The sequence below is a fragment of the Carassius auratus genome, chromosome 40 (genome assembly GCF_003368295.1).
Source record: "Carassius auratus strain Wakin chromosome 40, ASM336829v1, whole genome shotgun sequence".
NCBI classification, from domain to species: Eukaryota; Metazoa; Chordata; class Actinopteri; order Cypriniformes; family Cyprinidae; genus Carassius; species Carassius auratus.
Genome location: NC_039282.1, coordinates 8,702,323 through 8,716,422, shown reverse-complemented (window position 1 = coordinate 8,716,422; position 14,100 = coordinate 8,702,323). Strand labels below are relative to the sequence as shown.

General features: G+C 37.1%; 1 protein-coding gene across 2 annotated transcripts; it reads right to left on the bottom strand.

The window, feature by feature from the left end:
• Positions 1-5,268: 5,268 nt before the first annotated feature.
• LOC113058494 (protein NPAT-like) lies at positions 5,269-13,526 on the bottom strand. 2 transcript variants are annotated; one of them, XM_026226440.1, is made up of 17 exons: positions 13,321-13,526; positions 12,883-13,034; positions 12,727-12,787; positions 12,560-12,638; positions 12,419-12,459; positions 11,851-12,063; positions 11,687-11,762; positions 11,459-11,582; positions 11,266-11,357; positions 11,092-11,173; positions 10,914-11,010; positions 10,693-10,803; positions 8,833-10,116; positions 8,624-8,733; positions 8,414-8,504; positions 6,280-7,547; positions 5,269-5,843 (listed from the first exon to the last, which is right to left on the bottom strand). In XM_026226440.1, exons 1-17 carry the CDS (start codon positions 13,355-13,357, stop codon positions 5,763-5,765), a joined length of 3,999 nt encoding a protein of 1,332 aa, XP_026082225.1. In that variant the 5' UTR covers positions 13,358-13,526; the 3' UTR covers positions 5,269-5,762. The 2 variants fall into 2 exon arrangements, with proteins under 2 accessions (XP_026082225.1, XP_026082226.1); XM_026226441.1 differs by having other exon boundaries at positions 12,916-13,034.
• Positions 13,527-14,100: the final 574 nt, after the last annotated feature.

The following is a 14,100-nucleotide window of genomic DNA, read 5'->3' as shown; positions in this document are numbered from 1 at the left end:
TTAAATTATAACTTAATAACTTATTGTTTTTCTCAGTGGTCGTTACCGGCTTGTTGAAACAGAGAGTGGAGAGTATCTTTACTGCCCCCCTCTGCTCTGGCTACAAAACCTCAAGTAAAGCAAAATCACAGTATATATATATAGCTAAACCTGTATCTGAAGATAATTTGATACGCTCTGCACGTGTTGTTTGTGACAGAATGGAGCGCTGGTGTTTCTGTATCACCTGTGTGTCTCAGCAGAAGTTCAGTCATGTCTGTCTCATTACATCCTCACACCTCAGCCCTGGCTCAGCCAACACAGAGTGAGTCACACTCTCAGCATTCACAACAGCAGCTCATGTAACACAGGTCTTTAAATCAGTCTCTGGATGACTGTCTGTTCACAGAGGTTGTGGAAAGAGAAGGCAACCTTTCACATGGATTGATTTAATTGGCTGACTGATGTCAAATAAATATAAATTACATTTAGGATCAGATTTATAAGGAACATTTTAAAGTTCAGTTAGCTAACATTAAACCATTAGAATTTAGTAACAATAGACATTTAATTGAATTTGTTAATCTAGTGCTATAGTTTATTGTTTATACACTTTTGCAATTGTATACAAATTTAAACTTAAAAAAAAATACTATTAGTATAACTACTGTTCAAAAGTTTGGGGTTTAATAAAGCATTAATGTAAAAAATAAAATTATGAAAGTAGTCTTGTGCTTACCAAAGCTGCATTTATTTGAAAATAAAATTATGAAATGTTATATTTTCTATTTGAATTTTTTTTTCCTTTTTATATTTATTTTATAATTCTATATATATATATATATAGAGCTGAATCTTCAGGAGTCATTACTCCAGTTTTCAGTGTCACATGATAATTCAGAGATCAATCTAAAATGCTAATTTGGTGCTCAAGAAACATTTCTTATCAATTTTGAAAACATAATTTTTTTGTGGAAACTGTAATTTATGCATACAATTAATTACTTTGAATAAATCGCTGACCCTTAACCTTTGAATTGTAATGTATGTCAAAATTAGCATTGTTGTATGTATATGCATTAGTTAAGAACACCTAATGCATTAATTATCAATAACAAATTGAGCCTATCTGTAAAATGTTACCAGTTATTTTCATGCATGTAAAAAGCACCAATTCAGACCAATATCTCATTACTGTTATCTTTCTCACTAGAGATGTCTCACATCACATTTAGGGTTTGTGATTGGCTGCTTTCCATTTCCTCTAATATTAGTCAAGCTAGTACAAGCCAAAGAGAAAAGTACAATCTATATTTGACCAAACCATCACCTGTGGACAAACCAGTGAACACCAGTAAAGAGATGTCCAAAGTGGAGAGATTAAAGGGGAAGAAACTGCATTACACTGACCAATATTATCAGGCAAGAATGATTTGTAAATATAAGTGCTAACGATATCCTTCTATGCTGACATTTTCCTTCAGCTGTAAGTCTCTTTAAAACCGCTGCATGGAGACTCTCAGTCTCACTGAGGTACAGAGGACCGGAGGGAGAACCAGGAAGAGCATGATGGTCGTCAAACAATCCCTGGAAGAAGTGGAACTGAAAGATGACGTCAAACCAGATGAACTTAACAATACAGAGAGCGCAAAACTGAACCATATACCTTTCCCAAAGATGTAGACTTATGAGAGGCGTCGTGTGTGCTCCAGACATCATCCTGTGGAGGATTCTTAGGGTTGGCCGGAGGAAGAGGAAGAGCAGCCAGAGCAGGAGACAGGAATGTGCACTGCGGTCTAACTTCAGCAATGAAGAGAACTCTGACTAATGGACAAAACTGGGGAACACTAGAAATCTTATAAACTCTGTTGGAATATCTGGACAATCTGGTGGCACTCATGAAGTAATTGGCCCTTTTTATGAAACTAAGGATAACTTTTGTCCACAATATTTCAAAAAGACCATTTCTCTCTGGTACTATAATTTCGTGACAATTCAGTGATAAAGGTTAATCATTTTATTTCAGATTTCTACCATTAAGTTTGGACTTTAACACATTGTGTATTTTGAGTGTTGTGTTGTCTATTATTGTAAATAATAGTTGCGAAATGGAAATTAAATGGAAGACGTGTAAGTGTAACAGATTACCAGAAAAGAGACAATGTTGGGCAGGGACTTGATTCTTTCTGTCAGTTGTTCATTAGACTTTGCTATGTGGGTATTGCGTTCAAAAGGGAAGGCAGAAAGACGTATTTTCAGCAAGAGGACTAGTTTGACATTTTAAAAAAATAAATAAATAAATAAACATATGTAAAGATGACTTTGGTTGAATGCGGAATGTTTTGGTCACAATACAGCATTATTTTCCTGCTTAGATGGGACTTTTTGTGATGTTAGGTTTTTAAAATGCTGTCATTATTTACTCACAAAAATAGGCGTTTTTCGAAGAATGTTGGAATCTAGTCAGTTTTAGTGACCATTGACTTCCATTCCAAAGAGACATTTCTAAAAATATCTTATTCCACAGAAGAAAGTCCTACAGTTTTGCAATGACATAAGGGTGTTTTTGGATGAACTATGTCTTTAACTGGGTCGGAAGACTTTTGTGATAAGTTTGGATGCGATTCTTACTCTATGTCTAAGTCTGTTGGTGAGAAGGCCAATGGTTTATGTGTCACATGACTTGACACAAAGATGGCGGTACAGAGCTCTCTAGTCCCAGGTCCCACTGGCACTCTGGGAATAGTTTAAATTATAGTTTATTAATTATGGGGAGAAAGTTGAGCAAATGCTTTTTCATCCAGGAGTGTGTAGCATACTAATTGTATTGGTAAGATCCAAACCAAAATAGTGGAAAAGCAAATAAAGACATTAATTCAGATCCTGTTTTGGTTACATAATTTGGTAATAACATTGATTCTCAGATCAAGACCACTCACAGTGAACAGACTTCATCGAATGTCCTCCTCACCGCTCTATATATTATATCTCCTAGCGGTTCTAAAATTGGTTCTAAAAGCGAATCCTAAAACAATGCAATTACTGTTCAACAGAATTAACCACATGATTGCCTCAATGATAACCAGGGTTGTCTTTTGCAATTTTGAGCGGTTGGGAGTTGTGTAATGAAGTCATTAGAAAGCAAAAAAAAAATGCAATGCAATCTGTGGATTATTGGCTTTCGGCTATGTATTGTGAAAGCATGGCAGAAAATAACTAAGAGATGCCACAGAGACATTTTAAGTGAGCTATAAGCTAAATATAATAATATAGGACTACACTTGGTACTAAAAAGAACTTGTGAACTTGTTTTCTTTTTTTACTTCAGGGTGTAACCTGTACTTTATGTGGTGGCTGCACATGAGTTTGGCCATGCACTTGGTTTGTAACACTCACAAAACCCAGAGTCGGTGATGTAGCCAACATACAAGAATAGAAAAACACACAATCTGTTCTCCAGAGAACATATCATGAACATCAACACACTCTTTGGTGAAACAAATCATGTTTCACAGTCTATAACTGTGAAATTGTATATTGTAGGAACAGAGGCACTGTTCATTTTGCTCATTTATATGAGAGATCACATGTCTGTTTTTTTTCTTCTGTCAAGGCCAAGGGACAAAAGGCCCTATCCATCTCTGAGATTCAGCTGGAGCTATCCCAGCAACCCCTGTGTCATTCAATGACACATGTAATCCCGAACTGACTTTTGATGCTGTAACTACTGTAGAAGCTATTTTCTTCTTCAGAGTCAAGTGAGTTAATCACATATAGTGTTTAGCTGCCACTTACAATCCATTTGAAAGCAAAAAGGAGAGAACAGAACAGGAGCTTGAGTATTTAAACTCATCTTTTGTCTGTGATTTTTGTACATAATTGCAAGAAACTTTATTTTTCATAGTTGCAACTAGATCTCAGTTGAGTTTTTCTCATAATTGCAACTTTATAATTATGATTTTATATTTTACAGTTTCTTATAATTATGACTTTATATCTGACATTTGTGCCTTTGTATCTTTTAATTGTGACTATGTAAATGTATCAGTAACTTTATCTATCTATCACATTTACAAGTATTTCATACAACAATGACTTCATTTCCCAAAATTACCTTTTAATTTTTCTTTTCCTCATGGAAATTGATTTTCATAATAGCATAATATTGAAGTGTGATAATATAAAATATCTAACTTTGCATAACTTATTAAAACTCTCGGATGGCATAATGTATTTAGTAATACAATAGGACGCATTCATCTGTTTTGCAGATCAAAGGCACTTATCTTCAGACATCTGAAAAGAACTTTGTTACACATTATGAACACCAATGCTTGATTTTGGCTGCTAAGAGTTGAAAAATGAGAAGAACTGTTCACGAGAAATACAGGAAGGAAATGTTTTTCATATTTGTGCTTGCATTATAATGCTTTAAAAGTGAAATGCACATACAAAAACATGCTTTCAAAATCATTTTGAACATTATTAATAAACTGTAGTCTACTGGATAACGTACAGTTCAAAATAAAGATTTCAAGTTTTCCAAGAAATTTTCAAGAAAAAACTAAAAGCACTTGGTTCCCCAAAGAAAATAAAAAAAATTATCTTTATATTTAAGCGTATGTGAGATTATTAGCAAAACAATTCTAATTTCCACTTCACTTTCAGTTCATGGTTGTCTAAAGTATTATGTTGCCATTTCATTTTTTATTTACATTTCAACTTATACTAAAACTGAACTACATTGAGAAAAATACATGAATGCAGTGCTAACCTGAAAGTCATGAGAAAAAAGGGCAAATGGAACAACTTATGTAAAAGCACTAAGACACGGCGTGATTGGCATCTCTGATTTATGATCTGATCTGGCTTGTTGACCTATAGTTTGGATTAGCTATCAAATAATAAGCTTATATGAGTACAGAAGATGTTAAACTGCTAAGAAAATGATTTATTGTGGCCTCCAGGGCTTACAGGACCTTGCTTACCCTGATTTCATCCCCATTTTACCTCACAACCCACAATACATATCATACAGAAGTGCATTCAATTGCTTCACCAAAACATGTTGAGTAACAGTATATAAGATCATTTGTTTATTTATTTGATTACAAATACAGTAATATGGGGAAATAATATTACAATTTAAAATAACTTTTGGATTTTGTAAATGTAATTTATTCCTGTGATGCCAAAGCTGAATTTCAGTCTTCACTGTCAGATGCTGCCGGTCTATTCCAAATAAATATGCCATAGTTGGACAGTAACACAGAATCGTTTAAAAAAAGATTCAATCAAATATTGATTTATTAAAATACATCATATAATAAACCATCTAAAGGACAGAAAACAACAACGTTTAACTTATATCCATACTGTAAAGGAAGAATACCACCTAGAGGCTGTACAAATGAAATAATTTCTCTTGAAAATGTCCACAGAAATGTAGTCACATGGTGCAGTTAATGGAAGACGCCCATAAAAATGACAATGAGCTAAATAACTATGACTCTTTCACATATGTAGTCAAAAATGACGGTTTAGTCTTAAATTATTTTCTTGTTTGTTTTGAAGAGTGCTTAAACTAGGCCTGTATAAGAACATCTTTACTGTACAAATATGATTATTAGGCTTATATGGTGTGTATGTACAATATCTCACATTCTGGACGTAAAACAAAAAGCAGCTATTCAGAACCGATCTGTTTTAACGCTCGCAGTATCACACATGGCTTGTTATGTCCCTGAAATGGTGGCAAGCGGCACGGCTCGTCCCCAGCGTCATTACTCATCATAGTGCAGGGATGACAGGAATTTATCTACATCCAAGTCTTCAGGAAAGGAGTCCAGCAGCTTCTTCTGTTTCTGAAAAATCAAAAGGAATTCAGCCGAACAATGTCAACATATCAGATGACGCATGCTGAGGTACACAAACAGGGAAAAATGAGTCAGACTTCTCTAATTGGCTACCGTGAGCTGACCTGCTGTCTACTGCCTACAGTTATCTACCCAGAACACATACTTAATTAATGCTATAGGTATAGGTATAAGTGGAATAAATAAGCTTCTTTTTTTGTGGCAATTGCATTAAGCCACTTGCACAAGTGACTTGATTCAGATTTAAGCATTTTTATATATATGTGTGTGTGTGTGTGTGTGTGTGTGTGTGTGCACTGTGTATATTTATTATGTACGGAATATATAAATACAGACACATACCTGTATTTATTTAGAAATAGGTCACTAGGTTAAGGTGTGGTAGATCTTTACTGTTAAAATAACCAATAAAATCTCAGCTCACCTTTGATTTCTTTTTATTGCTCGAGGAGCTGGAAAGCAGTAGCTCTTTCTTTGCAGGAGGGCTCGGTTCAATTTGTTTTCGTTTCTTTCCTTTCGGAGTGGCAGATTTCCCATCACTGGCCTCCTCTTGACGCAGACTGTCTTTCAGAGGACCTCCCGTCCTGGCGGCACGTGACAGGATCATGAGAGTGTGGGCGGCCATGTTGATGCTGTTCTCACTCCCTGCTTCGCTGGCAGGACTGCAGGAGGGGATGTCGGGGGTGGCGGGAATGGGGAGAAGCCTCGGCGTGCTTTCACCCTCCCTCCTGAGCCTCTGTCGGGACGGGGTTCTCGATCCATCCGTCAGCTCGTCCTGTGCACGTCCTGGTCCAGGTGTTCTCGGGAGCGGGAGGTCTGGACATCCGGCCACCTGTCTCTTTGGTGGAGTGGCCACAGGAGCCTGGCCTTGTATGTCCTGCAGCATCTCAACAGCCTGTTTAGTTAGAGGGCTCGTCTTGCATAAAGTTTTACTGGAACTGCTTGATACGGGAACTGTAGATTTAGCTGTAGAAGGTGCTAGATCTTCAGCGGGGCGTGCGGATGTCTCACGCTGACAGCCATCCAGCTCATTTTCTTTATTTGCAGTGACGCCTGGAGAGTTCTGTAAGGAAGTCTTTTCTGAGGACCTTTCTGCTGGTTTAAACTCCTTTTCAGGGGCTTCTTGTGAGTCTTCCTTTGTGTTGCCTGCTGGTTTCTGCTTTGGCCCTGGAGCCGGTGATTTTGAAACAACGCCGCCATCTTCTTTCTGTGATGCTTGTAATTTTTTCAGTGATTCTGGTCTAATGAGAGCCTCTGGCTCAATGGCAGCTTTGTTGGAAGAATTGGTACTTGATACAACTATTAGATCTAGTCCCTTTTCATTCACTTTGCTTTTTGGGGCTTCTTTTTGTTGGTGAAATATGGTGACTTTTTCAGAGTCCTTTATAACCGGTTTGGGATTTATTTCTGGCAACCTAACTGTTTCTATTCTTCTCTTGCAAGTGTCAGAAACTAAAGGCTGTTTCGGTTCAGTCTGTGTGTTTTCTTTCTGAAGCTGCTGAGCAGAGGAGGAAGTGACAGCAGAGGATGTAAGTGTGCTTGTCTGTAAAGAATTCTGGCCTGCTGCAGTGGTTTCAGGTGTGACGTCAAAGCAAAGTATCCGCCGATGGCTAGGGCTTGTTGCACTTATGCTCTTTTGTTGCTCAGAGGCCTGGGGAAGCACTTTACCAGAACCAGACGTGCTAGTTTTGCCTGAAAATCAGTAAACAAATCATTATAGGGATATATAATCCACAAACATGCATTACAAAAACCTTTAACCTGTTAATTAATTTCAAATCATGCTAAAGGAATCTAATCTAATGCTAATTTAGGAGTCTAGTTCAAACTTAAATGACATTTTGAAAAGTGAAAGTCATGTGAAGCCAAGTATGTTGTCCCATTCTCAGAATTTGAGCTCTGCATTTAACCCATCTAAGTACACACACATTCAGCAGTGAGAAGTGAACACAAACACACACACACACACACACAGAGCAGTGGGCAGCCCTTTTTGCTGCAGCTAGTTGGGGGTTCAGTGCCTTGCTCAAGGGAACCTCAGTTATGGAATTGAAGGTGGAAGAGAGCGCTGGTCATTCACTTCCCCCACCAACAATCTCTGCCGGTGCAGAGACTCAAACTCGCAATTGGATTAAAAGTCTGACTATATAATCATTAGGCCACGACTAACCCCAAATTTATATAAAAGGGTAATTATAATACAATAAATAAATAAAGTGTTTCTGTATCTCAATTGGTAAAGCATTGCGTTATCAAGCGCAAGGTTGGGGGTTCGATTCCCCGGGAACACATGATAGGTAAAAATGTATAACCTGAATGCACTGTCGCTTTGGATAAAAGCATCTGCTAAATGCATAAATGTAATTTAATTGTATATATATACATATAATAATTTATAATAAATTAATATATAATAATTTATATAATAAAGATATAATTACATAAATGTAAACTTATCAATTGTGAAAACATCTGTGTTGCAGAATAATTTATATAATAAAGATATAATTACATAAATTAAATAAATTAAAAAAACATGTAAATGAAAAATGTTTTACCCATGTCAGTGTTTTCCTTGGGTGCCAATTTCTGTCGAGAAATAACTTTTGCAGGCTGCCTTACAGTTGCTGAACATGGCAAAGTCAACATCTGTGCAGGAAAAAAAAAAGAAGAAAAAAAAAATAAAAGGAGTAGTAATCATATATTGAATGAAAGTATTAATCTGTCGAAATACTTCGACAAAACCTATATGCTTCAAAGTTACTAACCTGATTGGGAAGGACTGTGAGTTTTCCAGTATTCTGCCCCATCACAGACACTGGAAGCATCACATTTTGTAACATGGGTTGAACTGGGGAGGATATAATGATTGTGGAACCTAAAAAAAATGATTGGAATTTCAAACACGAAGCCCTTAAGTCTGCAAACATAGATATATATAAACCAAATATAAGTATAAAGTGTCTTATATAATCACCTGGTGAATAGGTCTGAGAGACATTTGCTCCCATGGACACCACAGTCCTCTGGCGAGGTGGAGTCGTTACCACATGCGGTATTGAAGACACGGTCCCTTGAGGCACATTACTTGGAAACAGCACAACATTTGACCGCTGCTCAGTAGCACCCGGTTCGGTTACAACAAAATAGCTGCTTGAAGACCCAAAGGTAGGATGAGCTTGCAACAGCTGAATGAAGCCGGTTTCCTGACCTGCTGGACGTCCCAGCGCAGGCTGTCCGCTACTCTGTGCACTCCTTGTAGGTGTTCTGAATGATCCCACACCCTCCGTCCCCTGTAAGCAGCTCACGGCCTGAGCAGTTTCCTCTGCTGTTATGACTGCAGAGGTTGCAGGCACAGTCTTGGCAGGTGATTTAGCAGGGGAAGACAGGAAGATGGTGGGGATGTGGTCACTGGTGATGCTGGAAACTGCCTGGTTCAGTGCCGCATCAGCCGAGACCTCGTCCTGCTCATCACTGATGATGATTTTCAGAGACACAATCTTATTGGGATCAGGCTCCCTGGCCGGAGTATCAGAAATGCTGGGCGTAGTGGCAGTAGATGAAGCACCTGATGCAGGGAGATTGCTTCTGACAGTGTTGGACTGAGTTTGAATGAAGGAAGGAGTTAAAGGCGTCTTGTTTGAAGGGGGCGGAGAAGCCGTTTTGGCGGATGTGTCAGGTTGAGGTAAGCAAAGTGAGGGCACAGCCTCACTTTGAATGGATAAAGAGGTTCCCGTGTCCTCATTCTGTCCTGGTTCATTCACAGATGCATTATTTGAGGTTTCAGTAGTGTGTGTAGTTTGCGATGTCGAAATGGGAGCTTGACTACTTTTATTTTCACTTAATGTTTCGTTTGCATGCAAGCTCTCCAGAGGAACTAGCTGAATATGTACGCTCTCAGAGATTTCATTTTCTGGTTCATCTATCTCCATGCCAGCTCCTTCCTCTGTCAATGAAGAGCTTGATACAGTTTGGTCAGGTGGACGTGAATCCGCTTTATCGTTCAACCTTAGAGAAGTTGAAGCGGCACCTCTGGATTGTTTATTACTGGATGAAACTCTAGTCCTGACTAATCCTCTTTTGGAGGTTGTGGATCCTCGTCCAGTTTGTTTAGTTACAATACGTGCCTGTGGAGCTGTGGAAGCAGACTTTGTTGCATTACAAAGGCTGGAAGATTTCTTTATGCTTATGGACTCAGACTGGGTGCTTATATTTGGTGCACCACTTTCTCCTCCTGATGTGGAATCCTCCTGTCCGGTGGCTTAAAATAATGAATAAAATCATACAAGTTGATATATTGTCTCTGCCCTAAAAAGTTTGGGGTTAATAAGGCTTTTAAAAGATCATATCTGTTATAAAATGCAAGGATGAAATAAACTGATCAAGAGTGGCAGTGAAGACATTTAAAATGTTACAAAAGTTTTCTATTTCAAATGAAAACTGTTCTTTTGAACATTCTATTCATCAAAGAATTTTGAAACAAATGTAAAACACAGTCAACAGTATAAACATTGTTTTCAACATTGAGAATAATAAGAAATGTTTCTTGAGCATCAAATCCACATATTACAATGATTTCTGAGGGAAATAATAATTTCTAACAAATATTTGTATACATTTTTAATACATTTTAAAATATATTATAATAGAATATAGGCTATTTTAAATTGTAAAAGTATTTCACAGTATTATTGTTTTTTTTATCAAATTAATGCAGCTATGCAGATCATAGGAAAGTTCTTTAAAAACCAACATTTTTAACCATAGTACATATAATAAAATGTATACACAGGAAAGTCCCTGTGCTGCTTTATGACATCAAGCCGATCCATCCTACCTGTTTGAGAGGCACTGTCCACATGCCCAGTCTCATCACTCTCTTGTGCACTAGTACTAGTACTGAAGCTCCCATCAGCCTGCTCACTGCATTCAGCCGTTTTACCTTTCCCTTCAAATGAGATGAAAGGTTATCAGTGAGACATATTTTAATAACAAAACAAAAAAAATCACTTTTATAACAGAATTAGTTTTTCTGATTAATCAATTGCTCAAACCTACCACAGTCGAAGAGGTCAAAGAGTGCCTGAAATGCTGGGTCTGACTCTGTCTGTGCCAATATGTCTTGGATTGCATCATCCGTCATATGAATTTCCCCCTAGAACATTTTTTTTGTAGGTTAAGGCCTGGTATGGCTGTCAACATTAAAAGAAATAGTAAAAGATGTGCATTCGGACACCTGTAGGCCCAGGATTTCATCAATCGACTGCTCTTGTTCCACAGCACTGCAGGCAGCTTTTGATGTCTGGGGACTATTATCACTGTTAAAGTCATAGAACAACGTGTTTAGTAAGATCTCAATGTTACTTTTGTGTTATTTGATGTTGTTTCTTGCCCATCTTTTAGCATTTACCTTGCCAAGATTTTGTTGATGTTTTCAGCAAGTTTTTCTTGCAAGGATCTATCATTGAGAATTCTTTCTCTGGCATTTTCTATAACTATTTGCTGTTAAAAAAAATACAAATAAACACATGATCTTCAATTACGCAAAAGTAAATAGAAACTCCTTAAACATTAAAAATTAAACATGAATGAATCAGTCTCACGGATAAGTTCTCGGTCACAGTTTCTTCATTTTGAGACTCCACAACGAGTGTGCTGGACACTACGGTGGCCCTGTTGGTCCCGCTGACACACAACTGACCACCTCCTCTCCGCCTCGGCGAATCACTGCAGCAGAAAACAGAGGTTCGCTTTAAAATAGATTGATCTGGAAAAGGCAGAAAGAGCGAAGCCATAACATACTTCTGGTGTTATCACCACTTTCAGCCTACCATTTCCTGCGGGCTGGAGACAAAGGACCTGGATTCAGTCTATTATCAGGGACCAGTATCTGCAATGGTGACTCTTCTATAAAGATGTAAGATGGCAAAATTTAAAGAGTGTACTTACAAATCTCAATCAAATGTGTGATTTAAACATGTTTTTCAGGACTCACCTGGCTGACTAAGGCAGAGATTGGAAGGTCTGGTATGCTGGGAAGTGTAAGACACTGGGGTGGAATGTCCCAGCATGCCTTGAGGGGTGGAGAAAGGGCTGGGGACACACTGGAGTGCTGGAGTCAGGGGCGGGTGCCCAGTCATGGGAGACTGTGATGCCAACAAGGGTCTCTGCTGACGTCTCATATTTTGAATGCTATTCATAGTGCGAACTTAAAAGACAGAAAAAAAATAAATGAATTAGACAACTGTTCAAATATTTTGGGTTCTGTATGTTTTGTTTTTTAAATAAATTAGTAATTTTATTCAGCAAGGATGCATTAAAATGTATCAAAAGTGACAGTGACAGTTCTAATGATACAAAAAAAAAAAATAATAATAATAAATCTAGCATTGCAATCACAATAAAAAAGACAAAAGTTCATTTTAAATTGTATATTTCTTTTTTTTTATCAAATAAATGCAGCCATGGTAAATTGTGCATGTACATTTCATGTCATATACATTATATCTTTGCTATATATCTGTTACATTTGGTTAATTTCAATAATTCAAATCAGAACTCACGTCGCTGATTCAGTTGCACTGCAGGAGAATTCTGCAGAGACCTGTGGACAATACAGGAATATTTTAAAAAGGACATTTAACTTTTTAACATTTAAAAAGAAAAAAAGTTTATTGTGACAATGAAAACAAATACTCATTCACTTGATTTGGTTCAGTGTGAAGTCAAGCTTTTTCCATAATGATGTCATCACAGCTGGGATTTGAGTTTCTTGACTTGTTTCTGCAGAAAAAACGAAAGAAACCTGTTAAAGCGGAAACAGATTCACGGTGTATCTCACAACATTTTATTGACTTTTAAGGGCTCTCACCTTTTGCTTTAATAGCAACGTATTCATTTAAAATCGTGATCAGGTTTTTTCCAAAAAGAGACTGGAAAAGAAGAATAACCAACAATAATAACCAAAAAAATTGGAATTTAGTAAACATATCTTCTTAACACACTCCAGTAATGTATTGATGTTTACCACCGTGTTATCAATCATGAACTCGACACATACAAACACACAGGCAGGGATGAGCCCGTCCCCTGAGCTGTGCTCCGCATACTCCTTCAGGTTTGGACTCTCATAGATGAAGGCTCGGCTTGTGGCAGTGAGCCCTTCTTGCTGCAGGTAGCCTAAAGGTTATTCACATTTAAATATCTTCATTTGAGAACAGGAGAATAACGTAAATCAGCCAATTCTGTTATCGATCATCTCAGCAGTTTGACACATCACAGCCTCGCACTGCCTGAGTTCACAACGAAACGATTTTCAGACATTTTCAGTTTCGTAATGGTCTAAATAATTACAACTACCCTGAAGTTCTGGAGACAAACCACATAACCAGAAATACTGTGATTAGGAAGCGAGTATTAGCTCGCTAGCTTCTCCTAGAAAGAGACAGAACAAGAGAGACCTTACCCAGCACAAGTCTGGCGACATCAGACGGGAGCAACATATTTAGACGTTATCTTGTGTCACCAAATCGTCCGCATCCGAAACAAGTTTATTAAAGTTTAATTTAGTCCATAATGTGATCATACGGTGTAAATATTGCTGGTTGTTTAACCATCTCATCCATTCCTACTACGAAAAGGCGCGGAAATTCGCCTCCTCTGACCCGGATATTGTTTGTGTAGTATTCTCGAGGAAACAAAGGGAAATGTAGTTTATTTTTTTATTCTTTTTTTTTTATTGTTGTTATTATTGAACTGACGGTTCGTTTTTAGAGAAAGAGAGAATATATTTATATATATATATATATATATATATATATATATATATATATATATATATATATATATATATATATATATATATATATATATACGTATGTATATATATAATCTAAATCTATGTATCTTTCTGTCTGCCCGTCTATCTATCTATCTATCTATCTATATATATATATATATATATATATATATATATATATATATATATATATATATTAGTGCTGTCAAAATTAGCGCGTTAACGCATTCGATTAATTTGAAATATTTAACGCGTTAAAAAAAAATAACGCAATTAACGCGGTTGCAGTTTTTTTTTATTTCCAGTTGTGGCCTTGTGTGTTCAACGTGCAAAGAAATATGGATAAGACCATAGACAGTAAAAGAAATGGACACAGCGACCCCATTGGAACTCAATTGAGACAAATGAAGCCCAGTTTTAGCGTTTTTTAGCACTTCCGTTTCTGAC